At 42.0% G+C, this 21,553-nt stretch overlaps 1 protein-coding gene across 1 annotated transcript in view; it reads right to left on the reverse strand.

Annotated features, from left to right (window-relative positions):
• Positions 1 to 21,553, reverse strand: part of TAFA1 (TAFA chemokine like family member 1) — a 231,202-nt gene that overhangs the window by 33,010 nt on the left and 176,639 nt on the right. The window contains exon 3 of the mRNA XM_005229965.4: positions 13,355 to 13,495. Coding sequence (XP_005230022.1) covers positions 13,355 to 13,495 — 141 coding nt within the window. The remainder of the gene's footprint in view (positions 1 to 13,354; positions 13,496 to 21,553) is intronic.

Here is a 21,553-nt window from a genome sequence, read left to right on the forward strand (position 1 = left end):
TGCAGCTCCGATATCTTGGCTTGAAAATTGAATATGCAAAATGCATGAAAAGTGTGGCTATGCTTACCATAAATAATGAGTTTAAAATGAAAGTGGTTCACATTGAAAGGGTCTAACCCCAAGCCTTGTTACAAATGTGTGTTCCTGATTATTTCAGGAATATACTAATTCAATACATTGCACACTTCCAGGAGTTTTCACTAAAGGTCTTTGCCTAAGGGTTGCTACATTCAGAACATAAGCCTCTAACCTGATTTGTCAATTTATTCCTTTCATTGGGAAATTGTATCACCTTTCAGTGCCAGTAAACAGTTAAACGGATCTGGGTGGTAAGCAATTACATTTGAATTTTATGCATTTCAAAATCTCCCCCATTCATTTTATTTACCAAACCCGACTACATACAATACATTTAGACCACGTCCATTGTAATCACAGATCATTTCTGATCATGGTTTCCAGCCTGAAGTGTGTTAATGAGCAAACTCAGCTGGGAAATCTGCAAACTCAAACTGATAGGTTTTGCTAGAATCCTCACTTGTGGGCACCAGGGGTCATTTGAAGAATGTAAGACAGGTATCAAGGCTATAATTTACTTAATTTCTGTTTGCAAATGCTGTTTTTTTGCAATGACCACACAAAACTTACAAGCTATGTTCCAGAGGAGTAGTAGAAATGGATTCTGCAATATTCCCTCTGCTGGGCTGTCGCTCCCACATGGGCTGGCTCCTCTCCCCGGCTGCGGCTGCTGCTGTGCCCAGCTTTTCCTTTGGGAAACCTGTGACACCAGAGGCACTGCCCCCACACCCCCCCGTGTCCCCCAGTACAAGCATATATACAGTTTGCTGTCTCTCTAACACACCAATGAATTCTCTTGAGTCTGCTCTACAGCTCCTCTTCCTCACCTATACGAGTCTGTGGTCCATCCATTGCTCCTCAGTATGCTGTGGTGGTATTTTATCAAATGATACTGATTTCTTTGCCTTTTGTGGGTATAGCAGAAGTCACTGGGAGTCTTCAGAGCTAGCTGACATCCCTACTGGTGAGCCCTTGCCAATCTCCTCCAAGAGTTTGGACTGTTCTAATTTCCAACCTACATCTAATAATGGGGGTTTTATTAAAACCTCCACTGTTTTCTTAGCCTTTCTCCATCCCTGGTGCCCACGCACTAATCTGACAGCAGATTCATACTCCTTCGTGCTTTTCTTTGCTGCCCTACAATTCTTCTCTCTCAACAGAGGCTGCCTGTTCTCCTGAGCAGCCAAAGCCTTTCTCCACACTTGGGCCCACGAGTTAATTAACTTCTTCTTTTGAGGCTGAGTGGCCAGACCTGCACATCCATCCCAGGAAAGGACCTGTCCCTGTGCTAGAGAGACATATAATGTTTCTCCAGCTCTGCCACGAATCCCTCGCCCAATTCCCTGCCTGACATTTGGATGAACCAAATTCATCACAATACACAGACAAACAAGAGAAATGAATAGCACCAGTGAAATAATGAGGCCAGGCCTTTGCTGCTTGCTAAGCTGAATCCCAGAGGAAACACAACTTGTCAGAAACTATACGGATTTTCTCCTTTACTGCTTTGCTCCTGTGCTCTGTGGTTCAAAGCAGTGGTCATCCTCTTTTCCCTCATCCTGCTCAGTGCAGTGGGTATCTGTGTCCCTGGATAATGAGCTCACTAATGTAATACAAGTGTTCATTACACTAATGGACTTTGTTTTTTTTAATTTACCAGGGACTACAGGTGCTTTAGTTTTAAAATGTGTTCATCCAGTTAGCCATTTTCAAGAGGGGGAAAGGAATTTTTCAAAGGAATTAGAGTTCATTTGATATTTGCATAACTATATTACATACAAGTGCATTTGATGGTATATCATGGAGGGGTCTGAAAAAAAAGAGAGCATTTTGTAATAATAAACCAATACAGAGATATGTTTTCTACTCTCATTTGAGTTAATGGGAGATTTGCCATTGCCCTCAGTTAGGACAGTGTCATTTGCTTCTCAATTTTATTCCTGAGTGATGGTTTGTGCTGATGTTTCACCTTGCTGTTTGTGAGTTCTGGGAACATTAGGAAGATAAAAAAAAAAAATATGTACTGACCATGCACATGCATCTTGAAAACTCTGCTGTATGCTTGCTGCCTAGGAATTGTAATCAAAAGGAAATGATTACACAAAACCACATATTAAAAGCAATCCATCTGCCTGCAGAATAGGTTTTATGTACTAACGACACAGGGCAGAATGCTTAAATTGTAAAGCACAGCTCCCTTCCACACTGCTGTCTTTTGCATGATAGTTTCAAAAGGGAGAGGCAGCACTTTTTAAATATTATTGAATTTTGCCATACTACATCAGCACTTGTGCTTGCTTAACCTTGAGCAGTTATTGTAGTAGACTGAATGGTCTATGGAAACAACTCCCAAAGAGAAATAATGCTTTCTTTGAGATATTGTATTAGTAAACTGTTTTCTGACACCTATGTATGCAGACCTGTTCCAGAATCTGCAGGCCATTTATGTGCTGAATAGCACACTCCCTCAGCAAAGTCCAAGATCGGAAATAAATCCCTTGCTTGCAATGTACTTGCTTGATTCCTAAATGTAAGGCAATTCTACAATGTTAATGCATGAAAATCACCCAAACCAGATTACGAGCTGAGGGGTTTGTGTCCCACAGCTACCTGGTTGTATTCTGAGAGAAACTGGACATGTGCCTGTGAACAATTTTATGGATAATCAATTCTTGGAAATCAATTAAGCACTTATTGACTTGCCCACCTCTAGTTGCAGTTGCCAGATTAACTCATATAGTTCAACACAATGGACAATCCCAGGTCTAAATTAGTGACTTGTGTTTGAACTCACTGCAACAGCGGAAGGATTAACAGTGTGTATTCTTCTTACAAAGATTTGGTCATTGTCTCTTTAAAATTCCAGTGTGTAAGAACTTCAGGTTCTCATCTTTTAATTTAAAGAGACCACACTATGTAGCAGCATTTTCCATTTTTACTTAATCATTCACTTCTTTTGTGTTCAAATCCTAATCCTACAAACCACATTCAAGCCCTGTGAACTAGCTCCATATTTATAGATAGAAGGTAGCTTTGAAACAAAAGCAGAAAAAGACTTAATACTCTGCAATACTCTGATCATGTATTTTCTGTACTGTATTAGAGACACCTGTAGACAAGCAGCATTTCACAGCCCTGCTGCACTGAATGCACCGTATCCATTGCAGAGAAGATATATGACATGGGTTTATACAGAATTAGCTATTTAAAAATATGGTCTTTCCTGGCAGAGATAGATTATCATCTGAATTACTGCAAGGGATACAGCACAGATGCTAACCCCACCTTAGCATCTCTCTAAGCTCCTCTTGGCCACCGATTAGCTGAACACTGGTCCCATATATTCCCTGAAGGCTGTGAGCAAGGATTAATAGCCAGTGACCATTCTGTTCATTTTCCTAAACTCAACAAACCATGTCCTCATTTGGCACAAACTAGCAGGTCTCCCTGGATTTCGAGAGCCAGTTTACACCAGCTGAAAATCTGTCTCTGGGGGTCAAACCTCTTTCCGAGAGCATTCTGAATGTTGTACTTGGACTGCACACATGTGCTTTGTCGCCCAAGGCACAGATAAACCCAGTGTTTGTTTAAAGGCATGGTGTGAAGGTTTAAACCTTTTACTCCTGAGACACAACACATTCTGTATCAGCTGGCAATATCCCTGCACACAGATGCAGTGAAAGGTAGCAATGCCTTGCTGCAGCCACGCTGGGCAGATGCAGACCAGACTCCACACCTTGCGGTGGCTGTGATGGATACGAATATATCAGGTGCTTCACACACATGTCCCTCCAATATATCCAGCTCTTACTCTTTTGAGCAACCTCTGTGTTACCTGCCAAGCAAAGATTTTTGGCTCTGACACAGCGCTGCTCACCCCAGCTTTGTGACCTCTTCCTGGACAGGTTTTTTCCATCTAGCTCATGACATATGGAAAGCTCTCTCTCAGCATTGCTGGATGCTGGCTTGTTGCAAGAGGAGCCTCTCTTAGCATCACTGAAGCTTTTTTGGTGGTACATCTACCAACTGTAGATCTGCAGATAGGTTGCAGGGGGCTGCTGTCCGTCTTCTGGGCTAACTGAGGTAGATCTGTGCATGTAAAAGCTGCAAAAACTCTTTCTCTTCGTTGTTCTCCATGCTTGCCAGGCAGCATGCCCAAGCGTTATGCTACCTGAACTCACAGGGCTCACCTGCATGGTCCTGCCTGTGGCTTCACTCCTGCAAGGGAATTTTCTCTAAGCTATCTTTTCCCAGCCAGTTTGTGTTTCTTTTTCCCTGCAGTGCCTGGCACACCAACGTGACCGGCTGCCCTCCCTGCCTGCGCTCCCTGCCTCCAAAACCCCTTACCAGGCTCTTTCCAGTGCTGTGATTAACACTTAATGCTACCTATAAGAGAAGAAAGCTCCTACTGTTTTTCCATTTAGCCTCTAGCAGGCTTATTGCAAGTATTTTAGATAAAGGTTACTTTCCTCTGTATGGAGGTGAAGTAATTATATGTTCCTGTGTGTCTTCACACTGCTACATGGCCGTGCCGTTCTCTAATTTCACCATAAGGCTGCTGCTTGTGCACCTTGGTTGGCCACGAGGGCTCCGCTCCCTCAGTGTCAGCACTGAAACCTGTCAGCTGGAGCCTGGAAAAATGACCACCCCTCACACAGATGTAGATAGTGCCATGACTTATGGCTTTCCCCCCCTCTTAAGCAGAAAATGTTTTTCTTGCGGAAATTGGGATTTAAGTGAGCTCTCTGCACTTCATCAGGGGTGGATTAGTCAGCTGTTCTATGGGCTTGATATTAAAAAGGGAGGTTGCTTTGCTACGCAGGAAACCGCAATGTCAATTGGAAAAGAAAGAAATATAAGACATAGGTAGGGAGATAAATTATAGCCCAGATGAAGATGTACTCACATAAACCCACAGTCAGACGATCTCATTAGCTGCACCATCTTCACACCAGGAAGACATGATCATCTGTCTACTGCTCCCTAATGCCTGGCGGAGGTTTGCATGCGGCACGAACAATGCAGCCCTCGCTGGGAGACCGGGAAGGGCCTAACTCTGCTGCGGGCTTCGGCTCAGGCTGGCTGCACATCTGACCCTTGAATATCCGCCCCCTGTGCACCTTTATTGCTGGGAACATACAAACGTGCCTAAACCACAATGGGTGCTTTGATACACCAGCCACGGTAGGATGACTCTACAACACGTGCACAGATACACAGATATATTTATGTATACACACACATATATATTTCTACATATAATTGTTCAGGGAAAAGCATGGCCGCCCTGCTCTCCCCAGGTTGCTCGCTGATGGTCCGGGTTCAGGAGGTGATGCTGTGCTCTGACATAAAAGCTCACCTACCATCAGCGGGGTCAGGCACATACCTCCGCTCTGTTCTGTTCAGCCTCTGCCCTGCAGATGAGAAGGCAAACTGGTAATGAGAGCTGCTGTGCCTTGGTAAATGAACTAATTACTCTGCGCCTTCACTGCCAGTTTCGCTTTCGCTCCCCCTGAAGTCAGCACCTCTCAGGACCTGGCTGCAATTTCAGGGTGGCTGCAAGGGCGTTTCAAGGAGACATGTCTGGACAAAAGCAAAGTCTTAAAATATTCCAGTACACAGTTAGGCTTCTCCCCCCCAGCAACTTTTTTAATAGTGCATGTGATACGCTGCAAATTTTTTTTGAGCTTACTAAATGGGTGTCAGTGGGGAACAGACACATTATTTTTTTTCTTCCTTACAAATGAAGTCATCTGAATTCACCAAATCAAAAAAATACGAGTCTCCTGCTCAGTTCCAGTGGTGCTGCAGAAGGACAGGGCTATAGATTTTCCCAGGAGTGTGGAATAATTCACCAAGCCTGCTCGTTATTCATATAGACAGTGCATTAATAATATGGGACCCTGAGCCTCTTCTTATCTAGGCCGAAGCACAGCTAGAAGATGAGAAGCTGACTCCTTGGATTTCAAAAAGCATTTCCCCCCCCTTTCTTCCAGAAATAAGAATTGATTGAAAGTATTTTCACAGAGTGGGGGAAAAAAAAAAGCTTTCTGGTGATACCACCTAAAGTACACATTAGATAAATAGAAAACTATTGGCTTTGTGACTGTGAAATGTTTTCACTTGATGTAAGTGCTGATAGATACAGGATTATATCTAACAAAGTATTTACTAAGGACCTGACCCAAAGTCAATAGGAGTCTTCCATGTGACTCTACAGGGCTCAGATCCTGCGCTTACTCCAGGGAGAGCCAGAAAGTGCCTGTAGTTCCCCTGCCCATCTCTTAGCCGGTGCGCTTTGGGTAGCACGAGTGTGAGAGGATGCACGGGTGCTGTGGGAGGATGCACGGGTGCTGTGGGAGGATGCATGGGTGCTGTGGGAGGATGCACGGGTGCTGGGGGAGGATGCATGGGCTGAGCACCAGCTCAGGATCCCACCAAGTGATGTGCTACACCTCTGCACTACAGGAACACAGCGCTCTTGAATCATGAATGCTCACTCTATAGTAGGCATCTTATCCATAATTTAAAAAATAAAATAAATTAGCTCGTGTCCATGGCATAGCTGGTGACATACCAGGTATGGCCTTTTCATTTGCAGGTCCATGGTGAGAGAAAGGAGGGCAATGTCAGCAAAGAGAACGTGTGCTGATGAAAGCTGTCCTCTCTCTGCTCCCACTACTGAACATGGAATAACAAGGATGTTTGGTACCCACCGTCCAGTGGCAGGACTGCAGGGTTGTGGGGTGCTGGCCCAGAGAGGCACTAAAAGTGACAATGCTCCCAATGGTCATTAAGACTTGTGTTTAGTTTGTTAATGCTTTCCTGATGAAGTCTGATGTAAATTCACAGGGCCACAGGGTGGCTAGTGATGGATAATCCTCAAACTAACAGAAATCTGAAGTATGTACATGCACATTAATATTTTGTATATTACGGAATGATTTGAAACTTGATGTGATCCAAAGCCAGTCTGGGAGAGAGGGAAATATTGGAGTAATTTTATTTTATTGTTCTGTATCAGTGAGTGATTTCCCTTTCCCCTGATGCATGACTGGTATAAAATAGGACACCAGCAGACCATGGAGTCTAGTCCTGCTGCCTGAGAGCTAATGCTTCAAATCCCGTGTAGCAGACAACATGGAATTGGATCATCTCCGATATCTGCAGAGACCTTTCTTACAAGAATACCTTAGAGGAAGAGATACTGCGCAGCATTTTCGTAGCACCTTCCTTTTTCCTCATTGGTTTTGACCAATGTTTAAAGCGCCTTGTTTCCTAAAAGCACTGGCAACATGCATAACCTGTGTGGAAGTCCCTTTGTGGCTGATTTCAAAAGCCAGCGGAGGTGCTTTTCTGTTATTCCATACCCTGTGCTCCAAAAAATTTCACAGATAATTGTGCAAGAAATATTGAGGTTGCCTCTTAAAGAGTTTAAAAAAGAAGAAAAGGGAACAGAAAAATTCAAGCATTAAAAAGATGTGTCTGAGAGCATCATTGGCTCTAACACAGTAAACTTCAGTATAGATGAACAAATTATGTATTATTCAACGGCCTCAAAGAACACACGGACATAACCACCTGCTGACTGTACAGAATGGTTCAATACCACTGTAAATGATATGGTACAAAGCACATTATTCACAGCATAAAAGTGACAGTATTAAAATTACAAATATCTTGTATTCCTATTACATTTTTATAGCAATCATATGAAGTGCTAGAACTGAGAGAATATTATCAGAGCTTTTCTGTTCATATGTACTCAGTAACCCCACGGGTTCACTTGGCCTCTGTTCCCACCTCCTTCACACTGGCTATTTGTGACCAGTCCTGTTTACTGATATCCTGGAAGGAACATGAGCAGCCACTGCGAAGCGCAATGGAAAGTAAAAGTGTGTACCATTACAGGGAATGGGAAACTTCCAAATAGGAGAATTTTCACGTGCTTTCAGCTAGATGGAAACTCTCAAGGCCAATCAAATATTCATGTTGTTTGTACTGAGTACTAAAATGAGTTGCTTAAAAAAATCCCAAAACAACAAAGTAAAACACAGAAAAAAAAAATGAAGTGGCCATAACACTGCTTTGCTAATGGAAGCAACCAAAGAAAACTGCAAAACTGCAAGTCATGTGTAGACAAGTCATGAAGAACAACAAAAAACCCCAACCCGAACACAAGTGTATTAACCCATTCACTGCTGCCTCTCAGAGCTCATGAGAGAGCTCATTGTTGCTCTCTTGCTCACACACCCAACTTTATTCATGCTGTAGAAAATCTTAGCTTATTCAGAAAGGTGACATCAATCTTTCATAAAGATTAGGCCAGTGAAGAATGGGAGGTGGACTTACGTTCCTGACCCACATATGACAGTGTTGGTATAACCTTTACATTTGACACTGTCACAATAAAGTTATTTCGAAGTTATGAAACCCCATACAATGCCAAGATCTGGTAGAACCACCAAACCTGGAGCAGTCTGCAGCCATTTACTTGAAGAAAATATCTTGGGATGTAAGAAAGAAAAGGCAAAATGGCTTTTCAGGAGGCAGCATGAATGTGAATCCCTCAATATTACTTAAATATTTTGAGAATGTGCTGCGTACATCTAGAAAAGGTTCAAATAGAAATGTTAAAGGTATTTAAAAAACAATTTTTTTCATCACTGTTTCTCTATGCTAAGTGCATTCCACACTGAGAAGGAAGGTGGGGTAGGAAAAGAAAGCTTTGATGAAGTAATGAAGAAGATTAAGAACACCTCCATATTACACATATGCAATAGGAGAAATCTTGGTCCCACTTAATGTAAAAGATGTACCGAGAATGGTGAAAAATTCTAAAAAAGACAAATATCTACTAAAAAAAAGAGAAATACATGAGCATTTTCCTTTTTCTGTTTTTCTGGATTCTTTTAGTTTTATGTAGAATAACAGAAAATTAAGTTATGAAAATAACACTGAAATTTTGGAGCCACTGACTGATCTTTATTCTCAGAGGTGAACAGATTTTTCTAAAGGATGTGGGGTTGACACCTGAAAGGACAATCGTCACGTGCCCACTGACCTTGCCAGGAAGATGCAAGAGGCATTGCTATGAAGAAGCAGAGTGCATTACTGGGAACATTTCTCTTATATAACCACAGTACCAAAAGCAGAAATTGGTTAATAAAGACAAAGGAATAAAACTTCAACCCACAGGAGAAATCGTACTAGCCATGAGACAGCAAGCAAGAGGACAAATCCCACCTGAGTGCCCTCATAAACCCACAGAACCTATTGCAGGAGGAGGAAAATTCATGGGCTTCTGAAACAAGGAAGACAAGCTGTTTGTAAGCGTAGCAGAGAGGGAAGGTGCAAATTCAGACACATGGCTCAGAAACCCCTGCAGAAATAGCCTGTATGTCTGCATGTCACACAAAAACTAACAGGAAAATGAGAGAGAGCAGGTCCATCAAAATGTGAAGCTAGAGGGGTCTGCAGCTAGTCTGAGCCGCACATTCAAGGCCTTTGCTGGCCCCAGGACCTCTGAAGTGTGCGGGCAGCAGGACAGATCAGGAGTTGCTCTGGTACCTGCAGACAGCCAACGCACACACTGTGTCCAACAGCAACGCGGCATCGCTGCAGAGTGGGTTGGTAACACTCCCAGCTGCACAGGTCCCCTGTACTCAGGAGGCAGAGGGCTGGCAGCTCTCTGGACATGCTCGACACTGCTTTCCCGAGAAAAAGGGACCCTTTCAACCTGCTCTAATACAAATGAAGTAAATAATCCATTTGGGACTTGCTCTGAAGAGGTATTTGTGCAAATGGAGAAAATAATAACAGCCATGAAAGAGAGCTGAATAGACTGATGCCCATGGTATGTGCTACTGCCAAGTGGCATGCAAGATAAATTATAGGGAGGGAAGGGAGCATTCAAAATCATCCTTCAAAAAAAAAAAAAAGACCTTGAAGTAGCGAAGGGAATCATGAAAGTAAATGCGCAGCAGAAGAGGCAAAGAAACAGAAACTGGCATCTCTGTTTCATGACAAGATTTGGCTTTTGTTTTGCTCGCACTGTTGCTACTACATAATTCATTGATGATTGAGGCAGGTTTTAGGACAGTGTCTACCGAATGAGCCGCAAGGAATAATTTATAACTTCTGAGGCTGCCACAGCCTGGCCTCACTTCTTTTTTTAAGATGAGGCCCCAAAGACAAAGTTTGCTGAAGCTGGCAGGAAGCGATGCTCGGGAACGCACAGCCACCTCCCACCCTTCGGGGTACAAACCGCACACACTCGGCCTGAACTTCTGCTCACTGAGGCGGAGGGGGGACACACGAGCCCCACGTACCACGACTGTGTGCTACCCATGATGAGGTCTCGCAATAAAAGGACAAAAGGACCATTTGTCACGCCTGATAATTATTTAAAAGTTGAAGCTGACTCCTACATATGAATTTATTCTCTTAAACAGGAAACAAAGCTGGCTCTCCACGCAATTCCCACCCACGCTGCCCAGTTGTGTCCGGAGCAATGGCTGGTAGGAGTGGAAGGCAATGCATGCAACATGAACTCAAACTGTCAAAGCATCAGCTTGGATGAGGTGTTTTCTGATGAATCTGGACTGAGAAACACCAAAAGCTTCACTCTGATCCCATTAAGTCATAGTTTGGCCAACAGTATAAACAGGGCAAAACTGAGGTTCAACTTGTTTTATACACACTACTACATAGCCATCGGGTGGAGATGGCTTGAGGCAATAATCAACCACAGATGGGAGTCAAATTGCTGACATAGGATCCTTGTCACCTCTCAAAGGTGATCAGTTTGTTTGGGTGAGAGCATACTGCTGACCTGAACACCCGTGCATATTTAATTAATGAACCTGAGCAAGCTTTCTTAGGAACAGACCATGGCTTGGAATTGCATACAGTGTGAAACCCTGTGTGAGATTTAATGGTCTCAATCTTTTCAACGTGGTAGGTAAAGAAGAAAAAAAGTTGCAGATGACCTTTTGAAATGTCCTCACATAAAAAAAGAAACAGCAAATCCCAAATCTTTGTATGAGTTAAAGTACTGACGTCAATGGGACTCTCATGGGAAGTTTTGGGAGTTTGCCTTAGCAAGAACAGAACTACTAAATAGGTCAAAGTTTTGACTCAAAACAGGTCAGTATGTCAAAAGTCACAATACAAAGTCCAGGATAAAACAAAGGCCAAAGAAAATGTCCCTTCTATTAATTTTTACAACCAGCATATCGGGCTTTTGAACCATTCACCAGCCATCTACAAAAGGCTGACTACAACAACTAGACTTGAAAGGGGAAGATATTCCTTTGTAGTTCACATTTTTTGGCTTTGAAGTCACTGTGAGTCTTACCAGTGACTTCAATGGGACTGGCTTTGCGCTTTTATATTAGCCATTGTTTTATCCTTACTCCTTTCAAAATTCCAGACAATAACATTTCTTTTTATTGTAATCCTGACAGAGCAATTAGGCTCCAGTCCACACCTGCACCCAACTTTTTTTCTTAACACAGCATTCTTTGAGCTCCTCTTCTCTGAACAGAATTATGAGATTTGAATTAATGGTGTCTTTCTGCTCTATCCAGGGCCTCTGTTTTTCACGACCTGCTGAAGAACATGAAATTTTTCAAGGCTTGTACAGCTAACTTTGGTTAAGACCACTGTAGGTCTCACTTATGGTTTTATGAGTGTGTCTAACAGAAAAAGAAAAGCTTCTTTTCATCAGGGTAATTAAGCAACAGCAGAATGACAGAATGTGGATTAAAGTGTAATCATTCACAGGTGCATTTGTAGCATGTTTTTAGTCATGAGTTCAGAAGGTGGATTGCACTCCCAGTATAACAAGCTATGAAATACTGCCTCATAATTTTAAAATTTGAAAGCATTTTTGAAATAAAACATTTTCTATCTTTAATATAGAAACCAGATATGTACAAACCACAAACACTTGCTGAGAAAACATGAGGTTCTCATCCCTCCAAGGTATCCCTGATCTCTCATCTTTTTGATGTTGAACGTGTAAGCCTCAGAGCTTTGCCTACATGATCCTCCAGTCCACAACACCCACCGACACTCCTGTCTAACTCTGGGCTACAACTGGCCCAGCTCCTGCTCCCCTGCTACTACCTTTGCAGCATGTGATCAAGCAAAGGTACCCAGAAGAAAACATTTTTTCCCCATGTTTGCTTGCACAGGTCTCCCTTCTCACTCACCTGGGGGGAAGCTGAATGCTAAACGACAGACCCAAAGACAAAACACCGGATTCTTCCAAACCCTGCAGTTACACTGCCACCCCTGGAAGTACAGCCCGGGGAAGGATGAGGAAAGCCCAAGGCAGAGCCTACCTTGACTCTAGCCAAAAGGATCCCTGTCTCTTGGAACCACCTTTGGGCTGTGGGGTGGTATAAACAGTGGTGCCAGACAATTGTTATAAAGAATAGCAAGGAATTTTGACAAGTTGCTATGTTCACAAAGCTGCTGCACAGAGGGATTCTGCAACACAGAGTGGCTTGTTTGGGAAGGGTAACTGATGGGATTAGTACCACATACTCTCCGTCTTCTTATGCTATTTACATTTTGCTAAGCACTTGCTAGCCGCAGCTATCTTCCTGTTTGCTGCACGGTTTCACCTTGCAGCGGTGGCGGGGGAGCCCTGGAGAAGAACACACCCTGTGGAGCCAGACCTGATATGAAACCCAGACACAAATAACATGGTGTTTTTCCTTCAGCAAAAAAATCCCCATGACAAGATACGGCACCAGTGATTTCAAAAGATAAAGGTTTTTTCCTGGCTTTCGTTAATGTTTATTACAGGATGAGACCACAGGATTCATTTATTTATCTGTTTTAACACTGACTTTTCAAATGGCTAATTAAATCAAAATGAATGGCTGTTGTCCTTTGAAATATTTCTGAATCAAAACTAATGTGGCACTGGAGGGGGGTGGGGACTGTGAAGTGATGCAACAGGTAATTTTGTCCAGTGATTGATTATGGGCTTGATCCTGCCACAGAATCTGGTATGCTTCTCTAAGTGCCCGTACTGAATGCTATACTCTCAGGTTTTGAATAAATCTTAACGTGACCCAGGCACACAGAACCACGCAGTAGAGTAGCAGACAAGGCAGTGTAACTGCGTGCCTATGCTTCGAGGCTTTTCTGTTTTGTTAAACAGAGAACACAACACAGTTCCTATGCATAATCTATAGACTTAGAACTATTTACTGGATGGTACACAAACAGAGACATATATACAGGAGGATCTACTTGCCATCAACACAGGAAGGTCTGTTTCTTGTAGTCCCAGCCACTTTCCCAGGTAGACAGGAGCATTTTACTGTTTGTGATCTTTCCTCAATTCGATTCTTATTACAGCATCTGTGTGCTGCTATAACTTCACACGTTCCTCCTTCTGGCAAAAAAAGAAAAAAGAAAAAAAAGAAAAAAAGAAAAAGAGAATATTGACACTCTGATTAGGAAGAGCAGCAGTGGCTAATCAAAGCACCCAGGCATGCTCCTGTCTGTGTCTCTGCACAATTCTGTACAGGTGGGATTACAATGTTGTTTCTCCCTTTGTGCATGCTCCTGAATAAACCAGGTGCTGCTATACTTCAGTTAGAATAGAAAATGTAGATAAATGTCCATCTACAGTAACTATAGCTTGCCTCTTAAATTAGAAGCTTCTCTGACATCAGCAGAATTTTTGGCCTAAAAACAACTGTGTCAAAATCTGGGCCTGAAGAAATGTAGGTAACAAACTGCAGTAAATGTGCAACAACTGCTGGCTAATTTTGCTCTTGTTATATTAGAAGCCTCTTCCCCCAGATGTTCTCTCATACAAGGATGGGACTAAGGGAATCCATCCAGAAATTTCCAGATTTGCCTCTAAACATTTGATTCCACGCCAGTACTCAGCTCTTAGGGAATGACAGTCAGCCTCTCTGCGTTACAGGGTGGTCCAACAGCCCTTCCCTTTGCTAGCCCACTCACAGCATTGGCAGGTTCAAGGCAGGAAACATTCCCATTGTGTGCAAGATAACCAGGCACCACCTCCCTAATTGTTCATTATGAAATTTGCAATAGTTTGATTAGGTGGAGAAGACAAAGGAGTGATAGACAGACGGTGGCTTAGTGTTTATGAATACTTGGCGTTTGTGGCATATGCTATACACGGAAACAAAGTGTCAGGTGTATTATTGCCATGCGCCTTAGCAGTGCCGTGCAAGGAGATGAGACACCACAGTGGGCTAATGCACTACCCAAGTAATTTCTCGATCCTCAGTTCAGATTGTATTTAGCTCATAATCCCCAAGTATTTAATAGTGTCAGTCTGTTCCCCACAGATATCTGGTTATTTTATGAAATTGTGGCATAAATTTGGCAGGGTTTGATTAAACTTAAGACAAAACATCATGCACAGCCTACTGAAGAGCAGGATGTGTAAGAAGGTTTTCTAGAAATACATCGGCCACTATGAAATGCTAAGCGTATATTGCTTGTAGTATAGCAGAAAAAGCATTATTCTTGTCTTTGGCTTTCACTCTTTTTGAAACAATTTTGAGAGCTTTTAAATGCTATAGTAACCCTGCAGCCAGGTAGGAGAATACACAGTGTGGAGGTGCTGATCCATGTCTGCCTGTGAACAAGGGATTTTGGAAGAGGTCTGGGAGTCTGGTGGCACCTCCCTGCTCAGGAGCAAATCCTGTTACCTGGTGATTCCACAAATGTGACATTTCTGTAGTGAAGCACTGGGGTAGGTGGGCAGGGAGGATGTCCCTTGACTATATGTTTTTAAGGTCATATGGTGATTTTCCATAAGATGCTCCCACAGTATTAAGTGGTACAACAACTACCAATGAACAGGGACTCCACAAAGTGTGGAAATGTTTTATAATATTACATTTTCACACCACTGACCTACCAGGGTGAGTCAGTGGATGAAAGCCTGCAAACATCCATTAAGGTAAATGAGCTTAGGTTGTGTGGTCATGGGGTTAAGCACTGATGAGTTTGCAAGCAGGAGACAGGACTGCCTCTGCAGTAAATATTTAACTCATCTGGAGAGAAATGGTGCTTCATGTATTAGTTATTAGGTGAAGTTGGCCTGCTGACACAAGCTTTTTGAAAGCCAATAGGTGCCACAGAAGAGAGATCCCAACAATTCAGAAAGCCATCATTTGACAAACGGGCTTTTAAGTGTCTCTTAGGAGCAAGAGGAATTGTGACAATCAACTCAGTCCCAAATGCTTGTATTTTTCTACGGAGTAATTCTTCGAATAAACTCCCTGTTCTCCCATCCAAATTGTATTGAAAGCAATGAAAAGTTTCCCATTGGTTTAATTCATTTTACAGTCTTGCCCTAAGAGAAGAAAGATTTGTGATTTTATTGATTGCAACCTCAACAACAGAGATAATGTAAGCAGCAATAAGTGTTTCTAACCAGACTATATGTACCATGTAGTAAATAGCTGTGAATAAGTTAAATGCTTAACTTTCTCTATTAATTTGCTGTATGAGTACTAATAACCACACGAGCTAGTCTTGCTTATTTGGTTATCTATTCAAAATAATGGGTTGCAGTGGATAAGCTTTATAACACCTTCAATTTTTATGTGAAAGCTCAAGTTGCTGCAGCAATAAAAAATTTAACTAAAAGTGTATAGTTGTTTAGGAGTGGCAAAACATAATGAAACTATAAAAGCAACAAAACGCCACTTTTTCTTACCACTAGACAGTTAAGTATATTAATTGGAACTTTTATCTGCATGGACTATAACTGTAATCTAAATAATCATAATAATAAAAATGAGAATAAAAGGACCCTTCCCAGTGTTGACACAGAAGAAAGAATCCATCTCACATGGAGAAAGTTCTGCGTGTTACACACCCTGTTTTCCTGGAAAATTCGTTATGTGAGATCAGATTTTTTCATTAAAGCATTTTTAGCCTATGAATGACTACCGAATAACATTGCATGCAGTGTGTTTTGGTGGTATATATTATACCAGCCATGAATACAGGTTAGAATTTTTAAAAGCCATATACAAAATGAGAATAGATAGAGGTAAATACAGACAAATACAAATGGACACAGTGAGACTAGGAAAAAATCTCACTGAAAAAGCACACTCTGGATTAGGTTATTCACAGAAATATATATACCACAAGTATGCTGGGTGGGGAGGTTCAACTTAAATCTCTATTTCAGCTGTACGAATGAAGAAACAAGTTAGAGTGGGGTAAGGATCATGAATCCGTCTTCAGTTTCCACTGGGAAAAAAACCCCAAACGTTTTCAGATGCATATGTGAAGTACCTTTTTACTCTGTGATTTTTATTTTATATTTCCAACTTTTTTTTTGGGGTGTGGGTGTGGGTGGGAGGGTAGTGCCAAGAAATGCTGTAATATGAATATCTGAGGACTTCTGTTCCTGAGCCAGTGATTCTTTCTCAGAGGTTCTTCTAGATTATGGGAAGACCTGGAGAGATGTTACAGTGCTGGGAGTCCTGAAAAAAATGTGAATTATTGAGCTGCTAGGCTGCAAGTGCTACAAAAGTTTGAATCCTTGTCACAAAACCCAGAAATATTTTTTTTTTTTTTTTAAGTTTATGGTCTATTGAGCTGGCTTTTTTTCCACAATAACAGCCTCATCCAACTCACTCAAGTCAATAAAGGATTTGCCATTGATCTTAAAAGGTGAGGAAAGGGCCCTAAAATCCTCTAAGTATGTGTCTTCTGAATGTTTTGTTGACAGTTACATTTTATGAAGTAGCTGCTTTATCCAGCTGTCAAGAAAAATAGTTTATGCTTTTTTAATTCACTTCTGACCCAAGAAAATCAGAAAAAGATTAGAAATAGAATAGGAGCTTGCAAATCAAGAATAGTTCTGCTCTTTTTTTCAAGAAGCTTCAGAGGTGAATAGAAATGTCCTAACGTGACTTATATCCTTTTTACACCAAACATTAGGAGGACTTGATAGTAAGAACAGCTAATCCTTTCTGAGCACGCAGTTCACAGGATGCCCTCAGCTTTGCATGCAGGAACTGGCTTGCTGGGAAGGATTCTGGGCTGCTGAAGATGGCAGCCAGCTGTGGCATTCTGTCCCTGCTCATATTTCCTAGCCTTCTGGAAGTCTTTGTTCTTCATAGGCTTAAAATATGGAACTGTAGAAATAATAAAACATTCTTACTGTAAAACAGGGACAACTGTTACTCCTGCAATGGCTTTAATTCTAATTGGAGGACACTAAACTCCTGAAATCATGCTCATTTTGGTCTCTATTATAAAGCCACCTTGAGCTTACACACCACAGGGTGAAATATTTTTTTGTAGGTATGAGCCTATTGTGGGTGGCTGTGATTTCAAATATCTCATCACCTATAGGGTCTAAGGGCATGCCTGGCAGAAGCCAAAAAGCCATCTTCTAGCCATCCCTGTTTTTTTATACCTCTAGCTGAGAGATAATAATAAAAGTATATTTTGCACTTCAAAATTGTAACTTGACTGTATACTAGCCAAGCCTGAACTTACCAGTAAACAAACATAAAAAAGGCAAACAGCAGTACTGATTTGTGTTATACATTGTGGAAGTCATTAACTATGACTCAGGTAGCAAAACTTACACATTCTGTCTGTGACAGTGATGACAATTTAATAGTATTTGACTGCTGAGTTACATGGAGCATCCTGCAGCAATGAGAGAAGTTGTTTATCAAAATGATAAACATGTTTTCATTTCCTCCTTGGCTGCATGTATGTGATCAGAAGTCTAAGGCCATCAAGAATTCACTTATTCTGGCCACCAGGCAGACATTAAGCTATTCAGGACCATCTGTGCTTGAAATGAGTTCCACTTAATGGACCTTCCTAGGGCAGGTCAGTCATAATGAATGCATGTGTGCATGAATGCATGAGCAAAGCACCGCTTAGGTGAGACTTCTCGGGCTGTTTGGCGGAGGCACAGACAGTTGATAGATAAGATATGCCTTTCTTTTGGGGTCATACGCCCAGTGATTTTAGAATTCAGATCCTCTGTTGCATTTGCTTCTATCTCATCGTCAATGCACCACACAGTCTGATCCAGCTGAAGGTTGTTGTAAGAACTTGTTCATGTAACTTGAAAAAAAATAGTGATACCCATACACCTTCATAGGCTTTGGTGGTCAAATTCTCTGGCCCTCTGTTACACCATAAGCAACCCACCACGGGAACATGAGGAAAAGAAATCACATGGACCAATTTTACCAACATTTCCAGACACAGCTCATTAGTACTATGACTGGTTTTGATAGTTCTATTTATTTATACAGCTTCAGCTAGAGAGTCCACGTTCCAGCATTATCATCCTGTCTGGAGTCACATACCATTATACTGTGGCCAGCAGGAGAGGGCAGCGCCCGTCCCCCTGCGCTGGGCGCTGGTGCGGCCGCCCCTCGGAGCCGGGGCTCAGGTTTGGGCCCCTCAGCCCCAGCCAGACCCTGAGGGGCTGGAGCGTGTCCAGAGCCGGGCAGGGGCTGGGGCACAAGGCTGAGGGGGGGCGGGGGGAGCTGGGGGGGTTCAGCCTGGAGAGGAGGGGCTGGGGGGGCTGATCGCTCTCTGCAGGTGCCTGACGGGGCGGTGGCGGGGTATCGGTCTCTTCTCCCAGGTGACAAGTGACAGGACAGGAGGGAACGGCCTCAAGTGGTGCCAGGGGAGATTTAGGTTGGAGATTAGGAAAAACTTCTTCACGGAAAGGGTGGCCAAGCATTGTTACAGGCTTCCCGGGGAGGTGGTGGGGTCACCATCCCTGGAGGTGGTCAAAAAATGCACATATGTGCTGCTTCGAGGCATGGCGTTTTGGTGGGCTTGGCAGTCCTGGGTTAATGGTTGGACTTGATCTTAAAGTTCTTTTCCGATCTAAATGGTTCTATGAGTTTACGGTTCTATGATTCTGTTATTCTGATAAATGCTTAAGTACAGGCAGATGTTGCTAGACCTAGAAGATCAGAGAAAGCTTTGAATGGTATTAAAGTTCTTTAGACTTCAAGGAAATGTTTAACAACATGAAAATTCTTCAGACACTTGAATACTTTCTTTTAAAAGTGCTCACAGAATGTAATGGGTAAAAAAATTGGCACCCTTGCCACCACATGTCTTTATACAAACATCCTAGAGAAAGAAAAGTCAACCCTGTAATAGCCATTTTTACATTTACTAAAATGAAATCAGATTTGGGGGCTGCAGTTTGAGAAGTTTGCAGTTTGAATAAGCTTTGGAAACTTCCCAGGTGTAATTAATATATTCATAAGCTTTAATCAAAATGTTTATGCCAGCTAATGTGCCAGAACTACAGACTACGCTGTACTCGGGGGGAAATACTATACTTTAAGAAATAATAAGCCACTACTATGTTACTTAAAAAATAACATTTTTGCTTCTGACAGGAATGTGTAACAGATGGAAAACCAAAGTCCCATGCTACTCCACAAGCCACTTCATAAGTGAACAAATACAAGACTCCTCATAACCACAGTGCAATTACACTCCAATTTTTGTTTTACGTATAATCCACTGACACTCTGTATCTGCTCCAGAAGGACAGGGATCAGGCTTACAGGATGCATTTCTGCACACACACAGTGACAACAGCTGCAGAGCAAGCAGACAGGCCTTAGGGTTTTTATGCATATTTGTAAGGTCAATGGTAATGGCACCTCAGCTGCCAGAGAGCCATCGGTTCCAATGCAGTTACAAAACAGCGGAATTTGGCTCATGAACTTTAAGTAACACAAAGGTACCATCAAACACTGGACCCAAGTATAAAAAGTTAGCATTAAGCCACACTTAATTCTTTCCCATGATGATAACTGATACAAATTGATGAATGGACTGCTCACTATACGTGGAGTTACAGTAGCCTTGGGAATTTGTAACGTACCGCACATGCTCTGCAAGCCCCCTGGTTATATATGGATTTTTTTTCTACCCAGTGGATCAGAATAGACTATAGTGGCCTGTTGCCTAAATTTATATACATATCTTTTCATTAATATTCAGTACTTTCATTGTTTGTTATGTGGGACATATATTGTTTTCAGTTTGGGAAGACTCTGCAACAGCAGCAACATAAGCGATTCCCGTTGTGGGTCATTAAGTTTCAGGCTGGGATATTTTTTTCTCAAATGTTGTTGCTGTGAAAGGGTTCTGGAGATGCAGGGCACCTCCTCTAAAGAAAATGCTGTTTGTTTACAAAAGATCAGAACAAGTAGTTCCATGAGGAGTGTGGCTGGTGAAATTTGGCTTCCCATGGATTTGCACTTTGTGGTTAATTTCAAACTCCTACTGAGCTTCTTCTGATGTCCAGGTCACTTAAAAGAGTATGCAGGGAGGTCACAGCTCAGCCAAGAGCCCACAGGACTCTTCCCTGCTGGGTGGTACAACATTCTCGTTCAGTTCAGGCCCCTGTTCCTGTATCACTGATATGACCCTGTTTCGAGTAAGACCAATAACATTATTGTCTTGGTTTTTTGTTGACCCATTGCACATATGGTCAGAGCCTGGAGATAAACAATGGACAAAGCAGGTCAGCTACAGCTGGAAATTAATTTCACACTAAGCCAAAGTTTTGAGAGATTTGGGAGTCAGAATTCACACGCTGAGAGGGGCAATGTGCATTCAGCACAGGCATCTCTGGTTCTTTATGATGCTATAAGCTAATTTTCTAAGAGCAGTTTCAACAGAAAAGGCCATTTTCAGGAAATCAAACTTTTCTACAAAAATCAATAACAAAAGAATTTCTAGAGGAAAACAATATCTTTAAAATACTTTGCTCAGCAGAACGTTAATATTTCATTTGAATACTCTTTTCTTTTTTTTTTTTTTTCATTTGTATTTTATTTTCCATTCAGTATAATAGGGAAAGCAGGGATATGCAAAGCTCTAATTAGCACATGGATTTGTAGTCTTTTACAATTTCCTACTAATGCTTTCTGCCATCAGCCACAGGAGGTTTTTTATCTGAGAGATTTAGAGATTCTTATACTTACACCCAGAACAGACTCTGATCCTCAAGAACTGGTTTAGTCACAGAAATTAAAAATAAGTATTTTTTGTAAAGAAGAAATGCTATGGATTCTACTCTTGAATTCACAAAGAAAACCCAAAGCACACCAGTGTATGAGATGTGGGTGGATCTAGGGCAGGCTTATGGATTTCCATATCAAACCAATATACACACTAGAGAATAGGTATTTTTACTAAAGAGCCTTGCAAATTGATCTCCTGAGAAATTTGCACAGGACCTTATTCTTATGCATATTTTTTTTAAAAAAAAATCTCTTAAAGATGAATCAAAGGAAAAATGGTACCCAGAAAAACAAGGCAGTCTTCTAGCAGCTACTGCCTCTGGCACATTGCGTCTCAAACAGCAGTGCAAAAACCAGAGTCGGCTGAAGTATTCAAGAGGACAACAGGGCAAGAGTGGCTGGAGAGG

Source organism: Falco peregrinus, chromosome 5, assembly GCF_023634155.1.
Source record: "Falco peregrinus isolate bFalPer1 chromosome 5, bFalPer1.pri, whole genome shotgun sequence".
Lineage (NCBI taxonomy): Eukaryota > Metazoa > Chordata > Aves > Falconiformes > Falconidae > Falco > Falco peregrinus.